The sequence below is a fragment of the Panthera pardus genome, unplaced genomic scaffold (genome assembly GCF_024362965.1).
Source record: "Panthera pardus isolate Hobbes unplaced genomic scaffold, ASM2436296v1 HiC_scaffold_12, whole genome shotgun sequence".
Taxonomy (NCBI): Eukaryota; Metazoa; Chordata; class Mammalia; order Carnivora; family Felidae; genus Panthera; species Panthera pardus.
This window is the reverse complement of record NW_026526677.1, coordinates 106,530,314-106,552,731: the sequence shown is the minus strand read 5'-3', so window position 1 is coordinate 106,552,731 and position 22,418 is coordinate 106,530,314. Positions and strand designations below refer to the sequence as shown.

At 42.6% G+C, this 22,418-nt stretch overlaps 1 protein-coding gene across 2 annotated transcripts in view; it reads right to left on the bottom strand.

Moving 5' to 3' along the window:
* Window positions 1-211: 211 nt before the first annotated feature.
* The window catches only part of RDX (radixin), a 93,372-nt gene continuing 71,165 nt past the window's right edge, over window positions 212-22,418 (bottom strand). The window contains exons 15-16 of one of the 2 annotated variants that reach the window (XM_053900526.1): window positions 3,283-3,376; window positions 212-839 (exon numbers count right to left, since the gene is read on the bottom strand). In XM_053900526.1, coding sequence (XP_053756501.1) covers window positions 3,310-3,376 — 67 coding nt within the window. In that variant the 3' untranslated portion in view covers window positions 212-839; window positions 3,283-3,309. Of the gene's footprint in view, window positions 840-3,282; window positions 3,377-22,174; window positions 22,200-22,418 lie in introns of those variants that run through there. The other variant, XM_053900527.1, reaches the window with a different exon arrangement.

The following is a 22,418-nucleotide window of genomic DNA, read 5'->3' as shown; positions in this document are numbered from 1 at the left end:
GAATTAATAATGCCACGTCACATCCCAGCTCTGCCCCCACACTCCTCAGGCTTCTTTCGCCCAACACTGGCCAACTCCAAACTGACACTCTGTGAAATCGCGGAGGACGAGGACGGGGCAGGCGGGTCGTGCCAGTCAGCAGGGCAATTCCTTGAAAACACGCTATTTATACACTGCCTACCGCGAGGGTGCAGAATCAGGCTCCCCAGGCTGATGTTAGAATATATTTATTGCTACATTTATATACAATTATACAAACAGCCCAGACAGGAGAGGGAATGTAGCGTCGATTTCTCCAGACTCCACACATGTGCACAAGTAAACGGAGCAGTATGCCACGACATTTGCTCTCAGTTCGAAGCCAAAAATAAGTCACATACATTTTGTGAAAAAGTGGAAAATTCTAGGAAATGCTCTCCATATATCCCTCCTTACAAGCTAGACATGCAGAAAAAAAAAAAAAAGTGGGTTCTCAGAAGCCGATGCCTTCAGGCATCTCTTGAGGGGGCGGTGCCTTGAAGACAGGACGAGGCGGATGCTTGGGGCTGCAGGGCGCAATGCACAAATTCCCAAGTCCCGGCCCAGCTTCCTAAGGTCTGTCCCTAGGAAAGGCAACCAGGAGAGGTTTGGAGAGAGACAGAACAGCGAGCGAGGGAAAACCAACAGTAAACTGAGCCGTGAAGAGAACCATCGGCGAAAGAGCCCTTGGTGGGGGGAATTCTTGTCCATCCGGTTCCAGCTGAGGTTCAGGGTTCGGGGGGGACAGACACATTCAGAACATCAGGCACGGCTTGGTGTGTCCTCGTCCTACAGCTCGCCGTGTGTCAGATGCCAGGGACCTGCACGAAGACAGGGAGGGAACAGGAAAATCAGGGGAGAAAGGACTGGGCTACACCTGCATATTGGCATCGCAGAGCTGGTGAGGCCTCGGACCTGGACCTCCTCCCACATGTCGTAGGGGACACTTAGCCACGGTGGAGTGTGCTGCTGAATTATTGGGGGGGGGGGAGCGCTCCTGAAGCCGTGTGCCGAATACAGGCTGTTCTGGGACGACCAGAAGGCAGGTGGCTCCGGCCGCAGCCCCACTACTGTTCCCATCTCAGAGGGAATCTAAGGGAGCAGATCTCGCCACGTTCAGACCCAGAACTGCGAGGGGCGGGTCTGAGACCGCTCGTGTCACGGGTACGAACACCTTCGTGATGTGAATCACGGGAGAGCAAGATGAGCAGGCTGGGGGTGGGGTGGGGGGAACAGGCGTGCCCAAGGGGTGAGCTCACATTCCCTACACCAGCTCTGCCTTCCACACCTCAGGCCACCTCCCCCTCGAGGGTCCGGCATGAGGGTCTTCAGATCGGGTCTCACCCGGTCTCCCAGGCCACCGTCAACCTAGCCCCTCAGACAAAGGACAAGGCCTGGAGGATGAGAGCAAGAAGTCTGGGAGTCCGGACACCCCAGACCGCCAGAGGCTTTGGGGAGCGATGGGCAATTTGGCCCCCTGGCACCTGTGTCCATGGGGCCTCTGTCCCTGAAGAAACCAGCCAGTTCTCACTTGTCTGTGACTGTACGTGAACCTCTGATTCCTCCTCCCCGTAACGCCACGGGCTGGCCACAACAAAGACCGCGTGAGATTTCTGCTGGGACGCCCTAAGGACAGCAGCAGAAGGACCAGAAGACCACTCGCGAGTCCCTATCCCTTCTCCTGGGTCCACGACATCAGCCACAGAGGCCCCGGCACTTTTCCAAGGCCGCCAACTCTGTGACATTTCAAGCTGAAGGATGTGGCGATTGCCAACTCCTTTGATCCTTTAATAAATTCATCTGGGGATAATTCAGAAGTCTGTCATTTGATCTTGACTTTCCCGGTGAGTCATGCAGAAACCTTCTCTTCCTGCTTCTGACGACAAGAGCACACAGTTAAACTCACTCAAAGGATTTGCTCAAAAAAAGCAAAAACGTTAACGGATGACAACCGGTGAGGGGACAGTCGCAAATCATCAGGTACATCTTAACTTGGGGGGCTTTTGCCCATCGGCAAACAAGATGGAAAGACTTACATAAGTCCCTGCATTGGAAGCAACGGTTTAAAGAGGAGTAGCCAGGAGAACCGTCTGTGGCTTTCGCTAGGACGTAAGAGCATGTGCAAAGTTGGGATTTTAGCTCAAATCCCAGGAATCAGGAATATGACTAACTGGGACTCTATGAATTTACAAGCACCTACACCACTTTCAAAACAATGATGCATGTGCCACAAGCCTTTCAAGTGGACGTTGAAACACTGGAAACATTTGGGTGATGTCACAGAACGTCCGAGCTTCTTGGACGACCTTAAACTCATTTTGAAGCAATCCAAAATCCTAGGCCAAGGAAGCACATCATTTCTAAAAATTCTGGACCTGGGTCGAACTTATATGACCATTTTTTAAATCTCATTTAAAAAAAAATCTAGGGGCGCCTGGGTGGCTGAGTCGATTGAGTCTCCAACTTCGGCCCAGGTCATGATCTCACGGTTTGTGAGTTCGAGCCCCACGTCAGGCTCTGTGCTGACAGCTCTGAGCCTGGAGCCTGCTTCGGATTCTGTGTCTCCCTCTCTCTCTGCTCCTCCCCCGCTCGTGCTCTCTCTCACTCTCAAAAATAAATAAATGTTAAAAAAAATTAAGAAAAAAAAAAAAAGCAATGGGAAGGGTCTTAACAGTCTCCGCCAAGGAAATTAAAGAATTTTAAAACAACCTGTTTCAAGGTAACCGTGTTGGTCAAGGACTTTTAAATGTTTCCAAATTGAGATCATTGCAGAACACGAACCTGGCTGATGAACCGATTCTGGATCTCTTCTATTCATTATATATGGACAGCCCTTCATTTTTCAGTCTTTCTGAATTCCCGGCAGCACACGGCATCATCTGCGTGAGCTTGTGCTGCAGTACTCACTCCACATCACAAAAGAGAACAGTCTAAAGCAGCCTGTCCCATCAGCGCACAAAGATTACAGACAAAGTCTCATCTTATCCAACATCAAAACTATTAAATTGGAGGAAGATGTGCGTGACTGGCAAAGAGCCCAAGAGATGCAAACAAGGGAGAAAGAACCTTCAGGGGGTGAAACTAGATGCTGTAACGGTAGGGGTTTCTCCAGGCGACCTCCTTTGGGGATTCACTCTACTAGATTAATGGTTCCAGGCTGTGGGTGAACAGATTTGGGTCTTATGGGGTCCAGCCAAGGGGCGGGCATGGCGGGTGTCATGGAAAGGTGGGCTGGCCCTGGCCATGGCCGCCATTTGTACTTACCTAGTGAGGGAGGGAGCCTTCTTCCTGTTACATCTGCTTTATACTGCTTTGACAAGAACGCATCTGGAACAGTGCATACAGTTTGGGTCCCCACCTTTCAAAAGAGACATCGGGGTTAGGAAGCACTTAGCAAAAGAACCCAGAAGGAAGTCAAATAGTACAGAATGACAAAAGCACCCTTGTCACCCCGGATTGGGCAGGGCCTCCTGGGCAACCAAAGTGCCAAAGCAATCTTCTTCCTAATTTTTAACTTTTGTTTTTTCCAATCCAGTCTTGAATCTCCACTGCTACAATGTGGAAATAAGAATCTGGTGACATTTCCCTTTCAAATGGATGCTAGAATTCTAATGGTTGTAGCAACTCCACACAAATAAATCGGTTTCACGAGAATAATGGATCCCAAAGTGTTAAAATAACACTGATCAGATTTTATATTTGATTTGAGGTTCTCTAGTGATTAATCTAGGCACTATTAAAATGTCCTTTGGCCACGAAGCAGACTCACAGACCTCCTTTGAAATCAATATGTCTTTGAAGAAGCAAATTCTCAACAGACTGTGCCTGCCTGCCAGAAAACCGGGGTGGATTAAGACAAACGAGAAATAAAAACCTCTTCTGTGTCCATGTTGGCACTGCAGAGGTTAAAGAGATCGATTCCGGCTCTACTTTCTCTGGTCTGTCTCCTGCAGCTGACTCACCTTCCATTCTCAGGGATAGCCCTTAGAGACACCAAAAATGAAGTCACAGTAAATTCTACAGAGAAATCACGAAACCAGCCAAGCTTATCCACGCCCGAGTTCTCGGACTGGGGAGAACACTGCTCACAGTACGTTCTATGCTGTGGTTCAAGCAGGCAGAAATGCAGTTACTGGAAATCTCTATCTTATACATCAGTTATGTACCGGAAGGGCATCTGTGGTGAGCTCTTTCCCATGGACGGCACGATTTCAGTGGTAGTTGTTTCCAGGCAGTTTAAGCCATAATGAAAAACTGAGTCTTTGTAGTCAAATACAGTAGAAATCCCTTATTTGTCAAAGCTAGTAGTAAAGGAACACAGAAACCATGAAACTTATTAACAGTCTTAAAATTTTTCTGTAATACTTGAGCTTGATGTTAAACTGGGCAGGATTAATTAGGTGATTAAGGAGTACCTGAAACCTGAGAACATTTCAAAGGGAACTTGAAGTGTTTTCAAGGACTCTGAAGGTCAGCAGGGCTGGTACTTTATTGTCTCAGATTTCATTAAAAGATACGTCCTGTGTTTTTTCCCTTAGTTCCCAGCACTACTTTTACCATGGTTAACCACAACTGAGGTAGATTTATACTCATAAAAGAACAAAAGGAGAGACTGGAAGGCAGGAAAAGAAGAAAACAAAGGAAGGAAAAAAAGAATGATTTGCATGAGTATATTGAGGAAATTTGGAAGAGAAAGTGAAAGAATGACATGGGAGTAAATGGGATAAATGTAAGGTACAAGGAAGAAACAGAATTAGATTAAATGTCAGTGATAACAGAAGAAACCACATCCATACATTTCCCTAAAAAGTAACAAAAGCGGGGCACCTGGGTGGCTCAGTCGGTTAAGCATCTGACTTCAGGTCATGTCATGATCTGCTGGTTTGTTAGTGTGAGCCCCGCGTCGGGCTCTGTGCTGACAGCTCAGAGCCTGGAGCCTGCTTCCGATTCTGTGTCTTCCTCTCTCCCTGCCCCTCCCCCGCTCATAAGCACTCTCTCTCTCTTTCTCTCTCTCTCTCAAGAATAAACATTTAAAGAATTGCTTTAATAAAATTAAAAAATTAAAAGAGATCAAGTCAGAAATTTCTAAATTTGCCACCAGGTGGCGCCATGAGATTAAAATAACTTTGTTGAACACCCAACCCTTGAAGCGGGTGGGTCTACTGTAGAGGGACAGGTATCCACAGTACAGGGAGTTCAGGATTTGTGGAGCGCCAAGTCATGGGTTAGGACATAGATCAGATCAAGTTACCTCAGGACGGCAAACTTGGTTTTACAGTAGAAAATCTACCTAATTCAGTATGTTAAAAAAAAAAAAAGTACACGAACGTATTATCGCCATATACATTTGCATTTGATAAATTCTAAGCCTTATCTTTATTAAAAAAGAAAATCTAACAAAATAGACGTATGTATATAAAAGGAAGTTTCATTAACTCAATAAAGGGCATGAACCGAAACCTAGGGCCAACATGTAGTGGCAAATGTTAGAGCTGTTGGAAGCATTCCTCTTAAATCAGAAATTCCAGTGATGTCCAACATGGTACTGAAATGTTCAGTTAAGTCAACACAGTAACATAAGAAAAGTAAATGTTATACAGATTGAGAAGACAGATTGAGAACTGCCATTATTTGCAGGTGACTATGTAGAAAGCCTAAAAGATTTCACAGATTATTAGAAACAACAAGAATAAGCAAGGTCCCTGCACATAGGGTCAGCAAACAAAAATCAATTTCATTTCTATATAGCAGCCACAAAGAGTTTTAAAATGTAACTTCTAGAAGTTAGTGAAAATTAAGTTGCTTAGTAATAAATCCAGCAAAAGATACACAGGACCTTAAAGCAAAAATTTAAATTTTGGTGGAAGGCATTAAGGATGATACCAATAAATGGAGAAATATATTCATGACTAGGGATGCTTAATATTGTACAGATGTAATTTCTTCCCAAATTAATCTAATTATTATTAATACATTTCCAAACAAATGCTTTTATCCTTATTTATTTACTTATTTAAGAGAGAGACAAAGTGCAAGCAGAGGAGAAGGCAGATGGCGGGACAGAGAGAGAATCTTAAGCAGGCTTCACGCTGACCATGGATCAATCCCATGACCCTGGGATCATGACCTGAGCGGAAATCAAGAGTCAGATGCTCAACAGACTGAGCCCCTGCCCCTCCCATACAATTTAGATGAATTTTTTTAGTTTTTCTAATGTTTATGTTATTTGAGAGAGAGAGAAATAATGTGAGATGGGGAGGGGCAGAGAGAGAGGGAGACACAGAATCAGAAGCAGGCTCCAGGCTCTGAGCTGACAGCACAGAGCCCAATGCAGGGCTTGAACTCGTGAACTGTGAGATCATGACATGAGCCAAAGTCGGATGCTTAACAACGGAGCCACCTAGATGCCCCCAATTTAAATGAATTCTAATATTTATGTAGTAGAAAGGATATCTGGCTGGCTCGGTTGAATATGTGACTCTTGATCTCAGGGTCCTCAGTTCAAGCTCATGTTGGGGGTAGAGATTACTTAAAAAAATAATAATAAAATTTATGTAAAATTTATGTAAAATTATGTAGAAAAGGCCAAAAAAAAAAAAAACCCAAAAAACAAAGGGCCAAACCTAGTCAGGAGTTTATTATTAAAGCAAGGTGGAGAAAAAAGAAAGAAAGCTCTATCAGAAATTAAGACTCAGTATAAAACTAAGACTATAATTAAAACAGAATGCTATTGACACAGGGATAGACAGACTGACCAATGGAAGAGAACAGAGACTGTACATGTGAATCCTTAATATAGGTAAGAAGTGGCAATGCCTCAATGGGAGAGGGATGGAATATTAACATACTGGTCATCCGGATAGAAAAAAAAAATGGATCCATACTTCATCCCATACCCAAAGTTACTTCTAGCTGGATTAAAGACTCAAGTGTAAAAATAACCAAATGCTTAGAAGAAAGTTTAAAAACTCAAAACTTTTAGAGAAGATATAGGGGAATACCTTCATGATCTCAAGGAAAAGAAGAATTTCTTAAACAAGATGCGTGCACAAAAATTGCCACAGATCACAAGGAGGAAGATTTATAAATTAAGCTGCAATAAAATTTAAATTCGTATCCATCAAAAACTCATAAAAATGTGAAAAGATGAGGTAAAATTTGGAAGGCGATAACTGTAAAACAGTTAAGTATCAAAAGATTAAGGGCCAAAATACAAAGAAATTCTGTGAAGCAATTACATCAAGATAAAGAAGCTAATAGAAAACAAGCAAAAAAAAAAAAGTCACTTCAAGGAAGAGGAAACGTGAAAGGCGCATAAATATAAGAAAGATTCTCAATTATAGGGGCACCTGGGTGGCTCAGTGGGTTAAGCAACCGACTTCGGCTCGGGTCATGATCTCATGCTTTATAATTTTGAGCCCCACATCAGGCTCTGGGCTGACAGCTTGGAGGCTGGAGCCCGCTTCCGATTCTGTGTGTGTGTGTGTGTGTGTGCGCGTGTGCGTGTGTGTGTGTGTGTGTGTCTGCCCCTCCCCCGCTTGTACTGTCTCTCAAAAATAAATAAAACATTAAAAAATTTTAAAAAAAGATTCTCAATTATAATAGTAATCAAGAACATGCAAATTAAAAACACAGTAAGATACCTATCAAATAGGCAGAAGTTTAAAAATTCTGGTAATATCACGTGTGGTAAAGATGTGAATGTATCTTTACTTTGAAAAGTAATTTAATGGCTACATAAACTGAATAATTGCCTCCCAACTAGGTCTCCGCCACCGAGATACTACTGCTTACATTCACTAGAGACATGTCCAACAAGATCTATGGCCATGTTGTCTGTAAAATAAAAAATATTAGAAGACAAATGTCCACCATCAGGGGAATGGATAAATGGTAGAGTATTCAAGTGAATGTACTCACAGCAGCAAGAATGAATGAACCACTACTATATTAGTCAAAATGCGTGTGTGTGTGTGTGTGTGTGTGTGTTAAAACTATCTAAAGTTCATATGCATGCAACGCTAGACATCATATAAACTAGGTATCATATTGCTTGTGGACACAAACACAGTAAAACCCACAGGGAAGTATGATGTAATAGGGGAAGGCCTCAGAATGTCAAAGTTACTGTCGATGTACTATTTTTTAAACTAATACATGAGTATCTATTTATATATATATATATATATATATATATATATATATATATATATATATATACACAGATCCTTTAACAACACAGGTTTGAACCCAAGCGCATAAATCCACTTACATGGGGATTTTTGTGAACGTATTCACAGTACAGTACTATGAATGTATTTCTCTTGCTTATGGTTTTCTTAACAGCTTCTTCTCTCTGGCTAATTTTATTGTAAGAACACAGTAGGTATACATATAAGACACAAAATATGTGCTAATCAACTGTTTATGTTATTGGTAAGGCTTCCACTTAACAGTAGGCTATGAGTAGTTAAGTTTGGGGGAGTCAGAAGATACATGCAGATTTTTGAGCAGGTGGCTGGCATCCCAGGCCCTCATGTTGTATAAGGGTCAAGTGTATAATAATACATGTTTTAGTAATAATTTAATAATATAGATAACAAGAATGTATACATTCCTTTTTATTTCCCCTAGGCACATTTCTTTCCCTAACACTGTTGTAAAACATTCTCTAGTTGTTATGTGTTTAAAACCATCAGAAATTAATGGAGGAAACATACTACAACAGAGAGAAAAGCTATAGATTTTGGTTCCAGTTATCTTTGGTCTTTGAACCATTAGAATTTGGAAGGTCTCAAAGAAAGCATCAAGGGAGAAAAGTCAATGGTTACTCTGAGGACAGTGAAGAGAAGCATTCACATTATTGCCATGGTGACAGACACTCTCACCGCAAAGTCAGGGCTTCTCACGACGGCTGTCCGAACATTTTAATACAATTTTCATTTTAATACTGCAGGCAAAAAATCTAATAGCTTTAAGAATCATAAGGAAAGTTAAATCAGATCCATTTTTAGCTACAAAGTATATCAAATAACCCACATAGAGCATCTGGAAAATGTTACTAATTATGCTCCTTTCTCTCTTCAAATGTTCTAATAAGTGCCAAAGAAGTGACTGATGAATTTTAATGAAACACTCTATCACACTGAGTTCTGAAAACTAATTTAGCAATCTCCTCCTCCAGACACTGACTCAGGTGGTTAACCTCAATGTAAGCCCGTCTTGAATGCTACGCAGACTTCCTTCCTCAGGCCTCACACTGTGGCGGCCTTCCTCTCTTCTCGGGTCTGCAGCTCTCCGGGCAAGAGCCTTCTTCCCTCTGATGCCCAAGCTCTTGAGTTGTCTTCCAGACTGAGTTTACTTCCTTTCACCAAAGACCTGCTCGCAGAGTTCCTGAAATATTTTATTCGACGTCTACTGCATGGCTGAGAAAGCCTATTTCTCTCCATATTCATTTTCACTTCTCGAATTCATTTTCCTCTGGGTGTCTGAGATCCCTCGAGCATAAACCCTCCCTTTGATTTCTAAGGCTTTGACACTCAATAAAAGGAAAAGGTTGCTTGCTCACCCCCACAAAAGTAAATCATGTATTTCAACTTTAAGTGATATTCCTAATTTTGAAAAAGAAGCACTAAGCTCTCAGCAGTCTGGTGGAACCAGCCTGCGCAAAACAGGTGAACAAAGAAGTCTGGTCTTCAATTTTGTGGGGTCTGATCTTCAGGTTACTGTTATTCCATATTCACCTTAATATGGAAAGCATTCTGGGGTGCCTGTCGGTGAAGCGTCCGACTTCGGCTCAGGTCACCATCTCATGGTTTGTGAGTTCAAGCCCTGAATCGGGCTCTGTGCTGACAGCTCAGAGCCTGCAGCCTGCTTCAGATTCTGTGTCTCCCTCTGTCTCTGCCCTCCCCCTGCTCATGTTCTGTCTCTCTCAAAAACAAATAAACATTAAACATTTTTTTAAATATAGAAAACATTCTTCTTTGGCCTTTAAATTAGTGGATACATTCAGTTTGAGTTAGGCAAGACGGGAAAATCCGCCAAAGGGCACTGTCCTATAAACATATCTCGGTTGGAAAAGTAGTTAGTGTTTTGTAGTAAAAAGGATCTGGGTGGGCTTCCAATTCAAAGAAGACCAAACCCAGATGCAAACTATGCCACCCCTGTGCCTTGGGGTAGGTTACTCAACTGTAAAATGGAATAAGGCACCTACCTTCAGGGACACCTGTAGCATTTAGGACATCCTTGTGTGGATGAGGAAAAGTACCCTCTCCTCCAGGCGGATGCCGCCCTCTGTGGCCCCAGGGGCGTGTGCTTGCTGAGTTGCGTTCACCCTGAATTTACACTTCTGTCCCCACGCTTCTGGCCCTGGACTTTGGTGAGCTCCTTGTGATCTGGCTCCTTCCCACCTTCATCTCACACACCTCTGTCCTCTGGGGTCGCTCAGCTCTGGAGATGTACGGCCCTCCTTTCTGTTTCTTGAACAAATTAAGCCCTTTCTTGCCTCCTAATTTTGCATATCCTGTTCCCTCTACCTGGAAAGCTTTCAAGGGAAGTCTGTAAATCGGTGCCCAGCAGGCCACTTTGGACAAGCAAGTAACGTCGTTGGGTTTACAAAGCATTTCCTAAAATGTTTGAAATAGCTGGCATGTAAACTTTAGGAGCGTTTCACATAAACTTGACATTTCAACTGAAGCGTCTCAAGCATTACTCTTTGAATGTCCTTTTTAAAAAAGCTGTTTTCTGACTTTTCTTGGAAAGCCAGAAGGTACAGCAACAGAGGGCCTGTTGCATCTGAAAAGCCGCTATGCTCATCAGAGCACAAGACTCCTGTTTATGCACAGCCGCCTTGGGGCCAGGGCACTCGGGGGTCCCTCTGGCGCTTGCATTCACATCCAGATTTAAATAAGGAAGAGGGGGAACCAGGCTTCTCTTGTTTCAGGAGGCAACTTACGTGCCACCTTGTACGGAGACTTTCTGACCTTCCAAGCCCCATTACCACCCCCATATCTTCCCCAACTCAGTCCTGTGTTCCTTTCATCATATTAAGTTGATACAAATGTGCTGCTTTTATAGGTCAAAGATGCTTGGATAGCGGCAATTTCACATAATTTAATTGAATGCAATTCACAACCTTGCAATTACTCTGTGCTTCACGTCCTTCTGTAGAAAATAACACCATCGGGGTAAGGACCTAGTCTCATTATTATATCCTCAGTGACAACTATGTACACAGTACCTGGTGGCTACTAGGTACTAAAATATTTGGATGAATAAATAAAATGCAACAACTCCTCCCAACGGAAGTTCCTTAGCAGCTCCGGAACACACACAAGATCCGTTTTCACCCATCCTGAGGTCTCCAGAGTCAGCCCCAGTTAGAAGTAGACTTTCCTAATCTACTCAGCTCCAGAGCTGGCTTTAGTCCCAGACTTCCGCCTCTGCCCACCCCGCCAACGCCCCCAGTTCCAGTGTTAGAAATTACTCCGAAGCTGTGATTTTTCCTAGAACCCCTGTACAAACAGCACAAGACCACTGCTGAAGGTCCACCGAGGCGTTCCCTCAGCCTTACGAGGAAGAGGAGGAAGCCCGGGGGACGGTGGGGGGGGGGGGGAGGATGACACTTGTCCCTGAGCTAAGTGCTGACAATCACAATGGCCTCTGTGTGCCTGGAGGTGCCAGCAAGAGGCTGGCCGCTCCCCAGACCCTGGTATGTGTCCTTGTCTCATAGTCATGCCATCCCTTAACTCTTCTGTTTCCTTCTCTAGACTATGAGTTTTTAAAAATTATCTGTGAACCCTCAAGATCTAACTTCAAGTGCTGAACAGATGTTTAAGAGCGAATGAAATTATTCCAGTAGCTTCGGTCATTCAGGTGCCACACGGGGCGCCCCTGGAAGGTCAACATGGACACAGATGCTCATTGGCTGGCTCTCATCTCATGGGCTCGGGAAGGGGTGCGGGGCTAGGGTGCACACCAGCATCTGCCTCAGACACCTGCACTTGACAGAGGACACGGCGGGGGAGAGGAAAATGCTCTGTTTTCTGTTTTTGGCTGTCATACCTGTTGTATGCACAGGTTTGTGGGAATACTTTCCAAAAGACACTGTACAGTTAAGTGGGAACAAAAAACTATTCTAATTCCACAGAAACGGCTCTTTTCAATTATTTGCTTGTTGCCAGAACCAGTGTGCACTTTAAGTGCTGTGACAGGCCACCACGCTGGTGGTCACTCACGCCGCCCAAATCCCTGAAATCCCAGCCCTGTGGTGTACGTACAGCCCTCTCTCCAGGTTGCACCTGACATCCTGTCTCTTCTGCTCTGGCAGCACTTGGGCTGCAGGACCCTCACCAAGGTCCTCTACCAAACCCAGTGTCTCTCCCTACCCTTTCCCCTTGGGAGGTATCTTCTGACATCCCGTCGGCATTCCAGACCTAAATTGTCCAAAATGACACGTCACAGGCACAGACGCAACTATTCCCCTCACGATTTTCTACTGTTTCATGACACCAACTTCTGAATCTCGCACTTCATGCGTTTAAGATATAAACTGGCGATCCCACCACAGCCGGGCCTTCTGAGCCTCCCCGTGCTGGTCTATGTGGTCCCTTCTATCCAGACAGTCTTCCTACCTCTGTCCCCCCTGAGAATAACTCATTCTTGGGGCGCCGGGGTGGCTCAGTTGGTTGAGCATCTGACTCTTGATTTCGGCTCAGATCATGATCTCATGGTTCGTGAGTTCAAGCCCCACGTCAGGCTCTGTGGGGACAGCATGGAGCCTACTTGGGATTCTCCTTCTCTCTCCCCCGCCCTCCGCCCTGCATGCACACATGCACACTCCTCTCTCTCTTCCAAAATAAATAAACTTAAAACTTTTAACTTTTAAACTTGAAAAAAAAAGAATTAAAAAAAAAAAAACCCAAGTCTTAAAGATTGGCTGAGGGGTGGTCTCCCTCCGGAAGCCTTCCCCGGGACCCTCTGGCAAGATTAGGAGCCTTCGTTCTGACCTCCCAGACGCCATCCATCCGATTCGCTTAACAGACAACACGAGCATCCACCAGGTGTCAATCACCACTCCAGGCACTGAGCACATGGCCTTGCCCAAAACCCCTGCCTTCATGGAGCTTATGCTGCAGCGGAAGACAGACGGCCCCTGACTTACAACCTCCCAAGGACGTGAGGGTGATACACACTCAGTAGAAACCACACTTCGAAATTTGTACTTCGCAGGCTAGCACCACGTGGTAGGATCCTCTCTGGTGAAGCCGGGCGGCGGCAGAGTGCCCGGTCAGCCACGTGACCCCGAGGGTCAACACCGATAGGCTGACAACCGTTCTGTACCCACGCGACCACTGCTTTTACCCTCGGCGCAGTATTCAGTCAACAACTGAGAAAGTCCACACTGAATTACAAAATAGGCTCTGTGTTAGTGCTGCCCGACCGTAGGCTAATGTTAAGTGTTCTGGGCATGCCGTCTAAGGTCAGCTAGGCGAAGCTGGGAGGTCAGGCGTATTAAATGCATTTTCCACTTGGGATATTTTCACCTTCTAACAGGTTTATCGAATGCGACTCCATCATAGGTCGAGGAAGAGCTGCATACAAAGAAACTACAGATGTTAGATGGCAAGTGCTTAGAGGAAGGTGGTGGGAAGAAATGGGTAGGGAATACTGGGAAAGTCCCACTTAAAGTGGTAGATGGAAGGCCACACTGAGGGGACATTTAAGCAAAACCCTGGAGGTGGCCAGGAAGTAAATTATAAAAATATCTGGGGGAAAAGGCGTATCTGGGCCCTGGCTAGTTTAGAGAATGAGAGGGAAGCCAGCTGACTTTGATTCAGTGAGAGAAGGGGAAATTAGCGGATGAGGTCCAAGAACAAGTGACCAGAGCTTGGGCTCTGGATGCCACTGAGGTTACGGCTTTTACCCTGAGATGGAAAGCCTTGAGGATTTTGAGAAGTGAGAGGATCCGACTTACCTTTTTAAGACCTCTGTCTTAACAGACTGTAGAATAGCAAGAGAGGAATCAAGAAACCCCACCAGAAAGCTCTAGCAATAATCCAGGCAAACCCGGTGTGTGGAAGCGGGGGACAGCTGTGGAGGAGGCACAAAGGGGTCATGTTCTGGGTATAGTGTGTATTTTGAATGTTGGACCAACAACTTTGTGGTTGGGTTGGATGTGGGCATGAGCCAACAAGGAGTGATACGTGGTGGAGGTTTGGCCCCGACTCACTGAAAGAATGGGCTCGCTCTTCATTAAGAGGAGGAGCCAGGCGGGGGCGAGTACGGGGTCCAGGGGGACCCTGAGTCTGGTGTGACATAGGGAGTTTGGCATGTTCATTAGGTATCAAAGTGGAAACACCAGGTAGACGGTTGGATACATGCATCCAAAGTTCAGAAGAGGTTCTGGATGAAGACTTAAGTTTTCAGCATACTTATGGTATTTAAGGCAGGAACAGTGGATGGAGTCCTTATGAGATCCAGGTATACACAGGGAAGGGCTGGGCCTGGGGACACCCCAACACTGGGAGGCTGAGAAGGGGTTATCCATCAGGCATAAGCACACATCAATTATTGATTTTGTCTACTGGCAGTGAACAGTAACTATCTCTTACTTAGGACGGACCACGTTTCTTTTTACCTCCGCATACTGAGCACAAGGCCCGAGCAATACTTTCTAAGAGAATCACAAGTACACTCCTTAAAGGGCAAACTGAAGCATTAAAAACAGAATTCAAAGCACATGGGTATAAATACTAATATCCACAATACTGACAGATGAACAAAAATATGATGAAATAGAGAACTTACCATTTATTAACATCTTTAATATGCCAGGGAATAAGCCAAATATTCCCTGTGTATTATAATCAATGCCCACAAGACTGGAGAGTGTTCCTCCCATGTAACAGACAAGAAAACTTAGGCTCCAAATGGGTGAGTGGTGTCCCGGGGCCACGAAGCTAGTATGTGGCTGGGCCATTCAAACCAGATGCGGGCCTCCCCTAAGCCCTACAGCTGCCTGCTCATACCTGTTTGCATCTTTCCTAAACACTCTTAGAGGGCCAGTCACATGGGCTATGGAGCTAATGTGCTTCGAACAGGCAAAACCTGGATCTAAGCATCTTCCATAAAAAGGAAAACATCTGAAGAAGCCAGAAAATGTGGGAAAGGGTCCGTGTGCCCCAAGACCAAGAGGAACAGGGGGCTACAGGGTCATCTGATTACTGACAGTCTCTGAGAACACCTAGGATTCCGCACAATCGGATGGCAGGGCCAGGACTCCATGGCACGAGCAGCATACAGAGCAACGGAAACTGGTGACCACTGTAGACCTCTGAGCCTTTCTGAGAAATCAGCCTAGAATTTAGTGTGAATCTAGGGAAAAGGGAGAGAGAGGGAGACCACAAACCACTACGATCAATGTTTCTTCTCTCTGATTAACATGAAACAGCATTAACACTTTTGAAACAAATTTAGGCTCTATACCTGCCCTCCCCCACAATTATTTGTGGCCCAAGAAAATCATTTCAGAACTAGGTCAAATTTATAGGCATAAGAGCAGTATGTGATCTAAAGAGAAAGCTGTGAAGTCAAAGGACATTTTAACTTCAGAAAGATCACATTAGTAGCACTGAAATAAGAAAAGACTACACTTGGGGCGCCTGGGTGGCTCAGTCGGTTAAGCGGCCGACTTCGGCTCAGGTCATGATCTCACGGTCCGTGAGTTCGAGCCCCGCGTCGGGCTCTGTGCTGACAGCTCAGAGCCTGGAGCCTGTTTCAGATTGTGTCTCCCTCTCTCTCTGACCCTCCCCCGTTCATGCTCTGTCTCTCTCTGTCTCAAAAATAAAATAAACGTTAAAAATAAATAAATAAATAAATAAATAAAAGACTACACTTACATTGTAGCTTCAAAGATGTTCGAAAAACACTAAGTTGATCTACCCCCTTAAAATTAAAAACAAAAGCAAAAACAAAAACCCTTGCAGAATCAAATTTCTTCGTAATATTTTTGCTATTTTTGTTGGGTGATGTGGTAAATAAAGCATTTATTATTAAGTGTTTCACAATGACCTGAGCTTGTCATTTCCTGTTTTTAATTTTTTTTTTTTTTTTTTTTTATTGTGTAGAGAGAGCATGAGCAGGGGAGAGGGGAGAAGAAGGGAGAGAGAATCTTAAGCAGGCTGCATGCTCAGCATGAAGCCTGACATGGGGCTCGACCTCCAACCCTGGGATCATAACCTAAGCTGAAATCCAGAGTTGGGCACTCAACCAACTGTTGCTGTTTTAACACAAGAAGGCAAACGAAAATTTGAACCACTGAAGAAATGGTGGCAACCAAAAGAAATTAAGAACCAAAAGACTACCAACGTACATTTAGGAAACCCCACCCTACTGATTCTTTTATAGTAACATTTTCTGATTACAGAATTTGAAGAAGTCAGGTAAGTTTTAATTACTGACAGATCTTTGTCACTTGGGCCCTCAAAAGTGACATTATCATTACTTCACCTTTTAAGTAAACTTGATATGCAGAAATCCAATTGATGGAGACGTGTCTGCTTTTCTATTAAAGGTGCTTCCATAAGCATATGTTACTATTTAAATTTGTTAAATGTAAAAAACACACAACATTTAAGTAAAAAATTTCCTGTATTTTTGGAATATCTAAAATATAAAAAAAATCATATGTAAACTTACCTCATCCCCTAGACTGTAACACAATTTCTTAGGAAAAAACAAGCAAGGTGGCACCTGGGGGGCTCAGTCAGCCGAGCATCCAACTTCGGCTCAGGTCATGACCTCCCGGTCTGTGAACTCGAGCCCTGCATCAGGCTGTTTGCTGTCAGTGCAAAGCCCGCTTCGGATCCTCTCTGTCCCACTCTCTCTCTGTCCCTCCCCCACTTGTTTGATCTCTCTCTCTCTCTCAAAAAGAAAAAAAAAAAGCCTCTTGTGGTTTCCCTCTCCTCTTAAAAAAAAAAAAACCAAACACACACAAGCAGTGTTTCTACAAGACTATGGCGTATTGTTTGTAACAGCAAAGGATTGGTAAAGACATAAAAATTCATCAGAAGTTAAGGAACATCCATAAATTAAATGCAATGGTATTTTTGTACTGCTGTGTGAGGATTTCCAAAATACGACGTTCAGTGAAAGAAGTGCAAAACCATGTGTACGGACAACAGAAAGCCCATAATATACGCATGTGGGTACATGCACAGGTGGTCTCCAGCAGGAGGCACAGGTGCACAGCCACCTCTGGGGGTAGGTGGAAGACCAGAGGACAGGGAAAGAAGGCTTGTATTTTTTAGTGTTATTCTATCGTATCTATTGACTTTTGTTTCATGTTTCATGTACCACTTATCTTTTAGAATTTTGATGATTTAACGGAGTTATTTTTTTTAATGAGGCTTTAGCCACAGAGTAGCCAAGTAGAGCCTACAAGTACTTTCAGAATTTCACAACTTCAGCACATCATCTGGTACTATTTGAAGCCAAAGAAAAGCACACTTTTCCTTAAAAAAATTTGCAATACCTAGTCTTCTAGATTTTTAAAAAACAATTTTCTGGGGCACCTGGGTGACTCAATCAGTTAAGTGTCTGACTCTTGATATCAGCTTAAGTCATGATCTCGTGATTCTTGAGTTTGAGCCCCGTGTCGGGCTCTGCGCTGACAGTGTAGAGCCTACTTGGGATTCTCTCTCTCCCCTCTCTCTGCCCTTCCCTAACTCTCTCTGTCAAAAATAAATAAACTTAAAAAAATACATAAATAAAAATAAATAAAAACAATTTTCTTTAAGCATAGATGAAAAGTTATTTTTTAATTACAAAGGAGGGAATTTGGCAATAACTTGATCATTTTAATGCTTAAAAAGGAATCTCCAAAGAAAAATAACCAAAAAATCCTTAACCCGTTTTCTGATGCTTTGCTATGACACAAGCTATTACCATATAAACTCAAAAAAAAAAAAACCAAAAAAAAAACCCCACAATTAATCAGTGTTTCACAAGGAAATGCTACCTGTAATGCTTGAGGTAATATATCTCCTAAAATTTACTTAAGCTAAAAAAAAGTTTTGTACTAAACAATGCTAAGCTTCATGACAGGGATGTCCACTCTCACCACTGTTATTCAACATAGTACTGGGAGTCCTAGCCTCAGCAATCAGACAACACAAAGAAATAAAAGGCATCCAAATCAGCAAGGACATAGTCAAACTTTCACTCTGCGCAGATGACACGATACTCTATCAAAAACCCAAAAGATTCCACCAACAAACTGCTAGAACTGATTGATGAATTCAGCAAAGTCACAGGATATGAAATCAATGCACAGAAATTGGTTGCATTTCTCCACACCAATAAAGCAGCAGCAGAAAGGGAAATCAAGGAATTTATCCCATTTATAATTGTACCAAAAACCATAAAATACCTAGGAATAAACCCAACTGAAGGGGTGAAAAACCTATACACCGAAAACTATGGAAAGCTTATGAAAGAAATTGAAGACACACACAAAAAAGGGAATAATATTCCATGCTAATGGATTAGAAGAATATTGTTAAAATGTTGATATTACCCAAAACAACCTACATATTCCGTGCAATACTTATCAAAATAACACCAGCATTCTTCACAGAGCTAGAATAAACAATCCTAAAATTTGTATGGAACGAGAAAAGACCCTGAATGGCCACAGCAATCTTGAAAAAGAAAACCAAAGGAGGAGGCAGGACAATCCCGGACTTCAAGCCGTATTACAAAGCTGCAATCATCAAGACAGTATGGTACTGGCACAAGAACAGACACTCAGATCAATGGAACAGAATAGAGAACCCACAAATGGACCCGCACACGTATGACCAACTAATCTTTGACAAACCAGGAAGGAATATTCAATGGAATAAAGACAGTCTCTTCAGCAAGTGGTGCTGGGAAAACTGAACAGCGACATGCAGAAGAATGAACCTGGACCACTTTCTTACACCAGACACAAAAATAAACTCAAAGTGGATAAAAGACTTACACATCATACAGGAAGCCATGAAAATCCTAGAGGAGAAAGCAGGCAAAAACCTCTTTGACCTTGGCCACAGCAACTTCTTACTCAACACATCTCCAGAGGCAAGGGAAACAAAAGCAAAAATGAACTACGGGACTTCACCAAGATAAAAAGCTTCTTCATGGTGAAGGAAACAATCAGCAAAACTAAAAGGCAACTGATGGAATGGGAGAAGATATTTGCAAATGACATATGAGATAAAGGGCTAGTAGCACAAATCTATAAAGAACTTATCAGACTCCACACCCAAAAAACAAATGAAGAAATGGGCAAAAGACAAAAATAGACACTTTTCAAAAGAAGACATCCAGATGGTAACAGACACATGAAAAAATGCTCCACATCATTCATCATCAGGGAAATACAAATCAAAACCACAATGAGATACCACCTCACACCTGTCAGTATGGCTAACATGAACAACTCAGGCAACAACAGATGTTGGCGAGGATGCAGAGAAAGAGGAACACTTTTGCACTGCTGGTGGGAATGCAAACTGGTGCAGCTACTGTGGAAATCAGCATGGAGGTTCCTCAAAAAAATAGAACTACCCTACCATCCAGCAATTGCACTAGTACCTAATTTATTCAAAGGATACAGGAGTGCTCTTTCCAAGGGGCACATGCACCCCCATGTTTATAGCAGCACTACTGACAGTAGCCAAAGTATAGAAAGAGCCCAAATGTATTGACTGATGAATGGGTAAAGGTGTGTGTGTGTGTGTGTGTGTGTGTGTGTGTGTGTGTATGTATGTGTACACACACACATACACACACACACACACACACACACACACACACACAATGGAGTATTACTCAGCTATCAAAAAGAATGAAATCTTGTCATTTACAACTTTGTAAACGGAACGAGAGTGTATTATCCTAAGCGAAATTAGACAAATATCATATGGCTTCACTCATATGTGGAATTTAAGATACAAAACAGATGAACAGAAGGGAAAGGAAGCAAAAATAATATAAAAACAGGGAGGGGACAAAAGATATATATATATAGATATAGATATAGATATATACACACACACACACACACAGAGATATGACACTTTTCAAAAGTGTATATCACTTTTGTGTATATCAAGTGTGTGTGTGTATATGTATATATATACATATACATACAAACTGAGGGTTGCTGGAGGGGTTGTGGGTGGAGGGATGGGCTAAATTGGCAAGGGATATTGAGGGGAACACTTGTTGGGATGAGCACGGGGTGTTATATGTAGGGGATGAATCACTGGATTCTACTCCTGAAATCATTGCACTACTATATGCTTACTTAGATATAAATTTAAAAAAAAATTCTATACCAATTTTTTTTGCTTTAGGCTTTAATTGAATTCCTCACCATAAATCTTTTTCGAGTGCTTTATTACTAGAATAGTGTCCAACATATTCCTTGCTGTATTTGTTTACTATAGTTTGAAAATTTCCTACTCTGATTATACTGTATATTTATTTTAATTGGAGTGATTTTAAATATTGTGTATGATGGGGCGCCTGGGGGGCTCAGTCGGTTAAGCATCTGACTTCAGCTCAGGTCGTGATCTCACGGCTCATGAGTTCAAGCCCTGCATCAGGCTTTGTGCTGACAGCTCAGAGCCTGGAGCCTGCTTCGAATTCTGTGTCTCTGTCTCTGCCCCTTCCCTGCTCATGCTCTGTCTCTCAGAAATAAACATTAAAAAAAATTTTTTTTCAAATATTGTGTATGATGGGCTTTGATCATACCACTATAAATTTATTTCACTCCTATCCTTTAGAGATACTTCTGATCTCTTATTTAAGCTTTCATTTATATACCTATTTTTTATTCTCATTTATTCTTGATGACATTTGTGATTCAGTATTTGAGGGTTGTTTTTTTGGTTTTTTTTTTCATATAAGCCAAAACACTTCTGCTAAATGGCTGAAAAAGACCAAATCACCTCACCGTACTCTCCTAGTCTCCATAAAGCTCAAGTATTTCTTCACTACATGAGCAAGTATTTTTTCATATAAACAGCAGAGTTAAGAATGAGTGATTTTACTTAACGTTCAGTTTAGCATAACTTGTAAAGAAGGAACTGACTTTTGATAGATGACACAAACTGAAAATAAAATTTAATTTATAAGTTAAAAATATACTAGGTTTAATGCAAGTTAAATACAGTAGTTAACAGCTATATGAAAACTTTAATGTTAAATTATGTATCAATACTGGCTATTCTAATATAAACCATTATTAATAAGGTTGCTTATGCTCAATAAACTTTAAGAAAATCAGACCCATTTACATTTGACTTTAAGGAATATGCCAAATCCTCAGTGGCAGAGAAGTAAGCTAACAAACATAAAATATTAGCCAGCCTGCCTAGTGATGAATTGCTAACTTTCAATGCTCCCTGGTTGCTGTCATTGTACAAAAGACGAGAACACTTCCCGACCAGATCACTCAAACCCATGCCATGCTTCTTGTTTGCTAATTAGCACCTAATTAGCTAATTATGTGACCTCTAACTTAAATCCTAACTAACTCCTGCACATTTTATCACACTTTTTCTTCTGGTATTTACTTTACTTTATACATCTTAATTTGGGTCTATGTCTCAACTCCGTGACCTAACTACAATTTCCACAACAGAGTCAAAGGGTTATCATCCGTGCCATGAAGTCTAACAGTGCTCTGCACAAACAGCAAACAGCAATTCCTCTGCAAACCCCTGGGTGGGAATGTGTAGGTCTGTCTGTCTGTGGTATTAGTCTTACCACTTTGTGGAAAAAGCCACGCCTCCTCGTCTCCCATTCAGCATGTCTTTCATGACACCCTTGAACTGAAGACCTTGTAAATTCCTAATGTCTAAGAACTGAAGCATCATGGCTCACAAATAAAGGTGGTAGAGAACATTTTCTTACCTGTAGACATCAGACCAGTAACTTAGAAGATATACTTGCTTCCAGTCTTCAAAATGCTTGAGAACACCCCAAAAATGTGAATGCCGATAATCTCCCCTGAAGATGGAAAACTACTTTTCCAGTGAATACATTTTCTATACATTTTGATGCAGAGTCTTTGATACAGCCTATGTCCCCCGAATCCATTATAAACATCCTTAAAGCATCAGCATATCCTGGAATGTAATATGGCTCAGCATATTAAACTATATATAAAGCATACAGATGATTAGGTTCTGGGTTCTAATTCTAGGGTTTACCCTATTTGGTACCACATTTGCAAATATTATTTAAAAAGTAAACAGACCACTGAATCACGATTTCCTTTTGCATACATTAAAAGGTTTTATGTCTTTTGTAAGTACTTTTAAAACATACAAATTAAGAAGGTGCAA